The sequence below is a fragment of the Frankliniella occidentalis genome, unplaced genomic scaffold (assembly GCF_000697945.3).
Source record: "Frankliniella occidentalis isolate FOCC.00 unplaced genomic scaffold, Focc_3.1 Scaffold788, whole genome shotgun sequence".
NCBI classification, from domain to species: Eukaryota; Metazoa; Arthropoda; class Insecta; order Thysanoptera; family Thripidae; genus Frankliniella; species Frankliniella occidentalis.
Window position 1 is genome coordinate 23,834 of NW_026267897.1, and position 2,236 is coordinate 26,069.

Consider the following 2,236-nt stretch of genomic DNA (forward strand, 5'->3'; position numbering starts at 1 on the left):
ACACACGGCTTACAAAACGCGGTGCGCAACACACACTCAACCTATGGATATTGACTTGGGCCCCTACTTTCAGAACATATTCACAACAGATACACTTGATGAAGACATTTATGATTTAGGGCCATATTTTTCACAAATTTTTTCGACAGACACACTCACCACTATCACACCTTCTCCTGAGCCCGCCTCTCAAGCAAGATTTGCACCCGGCCACTTTAACTCTAATTTAATTTTATTTCTCATGGAACGTGATCAAAGTCCTAGTGATATCGACACTGAACTTGAATACTTCAATCGGGGAAACCAAGCACTTACACCATTAGCAACACTTATTTGGGCTGCCATGGCGACAAATCGCCCCTCGACACCCACACCTGAAAATGATCCACACACACTCTACTCAGAAGTTGATGCGCCAGACGTCCCGCCTCCCATTCATATTGACGAACCCATGACGTTTACACTTCCACCTGCCCAAGATCTGGGGTTTGTAGAGAGTGATGATGATGAAGACGATTTTGTGCCACCAAACTGGGATCCTGCCATTGAAGAGATGGAATTCCATGCACCTATACATGCCTCACGGGACACCACCACTGCTTTTGTACCCGAGGAACAAAACCAAATGCGTAGAGTTGGTCTGATTGCTTTTAAAAAGATTAACTACCCGGCGCTTTATTACAGCACCGAGGAAAACCGATTGAAAACATTTGACGGTAGGTGGCCTTCAAACGCGAAGGTCACACCTGAAGCATTAGCAAAAGCCGGTTTCTACGCTTACGGGGAGGGGGACAAAACCATTTGTCACTATTGTGGATTAGGCTTATGTAACTGGGAGGAAGACTATGAGCCATTTGTAGAGCATGCACTTTTTAACCCTCACTGTAATTTCCTCATTTTGATCAAAGGCAGGGAATTCATTTATGATGTGTATAAAACAATCGTCACATTCCCTGAAAGAACATCTGTCAATTTACCTGAACACATGAAAGGCGTTATCAAAAAACATGAACCACAAGAAACACAAGACAAAGAAAAATGCGACACGGATAAGGGGAAATGTGTTATTTGTACAGAAAACGACGCTAACGTCGTAGCCCTACCATGTGCACACCTGGTCACTTGTGGTAATTGTATCATAACGCTTCAAAAATGTGCAATGTGCCGTGCAAATATTTTTTATACCTTACGAGTGTACTTGTAATGTACTGTGTATAGTGTTTTGAAGTGTGCATGTTAAAAAATAAAAAGATTTGACAGTTGAATATATTTTTGTTCCTCCAAACCCTCTGCCCACTTTCAACTATAAGAGGAGTCCGCGTGAGCACTCACTCTCAATTAACCATCTGGCCGAGTGGTCTAAAGCATTAGTACCTCGAGCGGAGAGCACGGGTTCGAATCCCACTCACAGCCGTTTTTTCTGGAAGCCCCTGAGTGGAATGCAACCGATAAGAAGGGATCGGGTGACCGAGACATCCGGTAACCTGTAACCGCCGGCCGTGGTGTGCCCCTGGCAGGGGCAGGGTAGGCAACCTGTAACCGTGGGCCGGTTATACTACTCACGGCTGCATTGCACGCCGTAAAAAGGGCGCGCGCGCTCGGCGCCCCGTATCGCGCAAAGATACAGTATCGCGCGTGCGCGAGATAGAGCGACAGCGAGGAGAAGCAAGAGCGAAATAGAGAGAAAGAGAGAGTGTGAAAGAGAGAATCTGGAAAACGAATGTTGGCCGCGTTTCCGAAGGGGACAGCAGGAATGCACCAAAGTAAAGCAATCGGTCGGCCGTTTTGCTCCTGATTCGACCTACAGAGGCGCTGGGGTGCACACAACATGTCTGCGTCGTGTTTTAGAGCCGTGTCATCCGGACAGACGCCACGACAGACGCAGCAGCCAAAGCGTATTTCGCGACGAGGAGCTGCAGGCAGCAGCGGGGACGGTACCGCCCGCGTTCTCTGATGTCACATCAGCGCCCCTCCCCCCGGGTTCCCCTCGGCTCCGCGCCACCACCACCACCACGACAGTCAGCGACCAACCCCCCGCCACCCGGGCCCGCGCGACCCGACGCAGCGAGGGCGGCTATTTGCAGACCACAAAGCAAACTCAAGTTTGGAGCGCCATCTAGTGGAGCCGCGGCCAAAGGGCGCGGGGAGAGGCGTGGCGTGGCGCGGGCGAAGCGGGAACGGGCCGCCTTCACGACGAGACACTATCGCGTTTCCGAATGTTAGCGCCCCCCCCCCC

At 50.3% G+C, this 2,236-nt stretch overlaps 1 protein-coding gene across 1 annotated transcript; it reads left to right on the plus strand.

Annotated features, from left to right (window-relative positions):
- Positions 1-21: 21 nt before the first annotated feature.
- LOC113207731 (uncharacterized) lies at positions 22-1,127 on the plus strand (the record flags this gene model as incomplete). The annotated part of the gene is made up of 1 exon (XM_026424410.2): positions 22-1,127. A coding segment is annotated over exon 1 (1,084 nt), but the record flags the coding sequence as incomplete, so codon positions are not given.
- Positions 1,128-2,236: the final 1,109 nt, after the last annotated feature.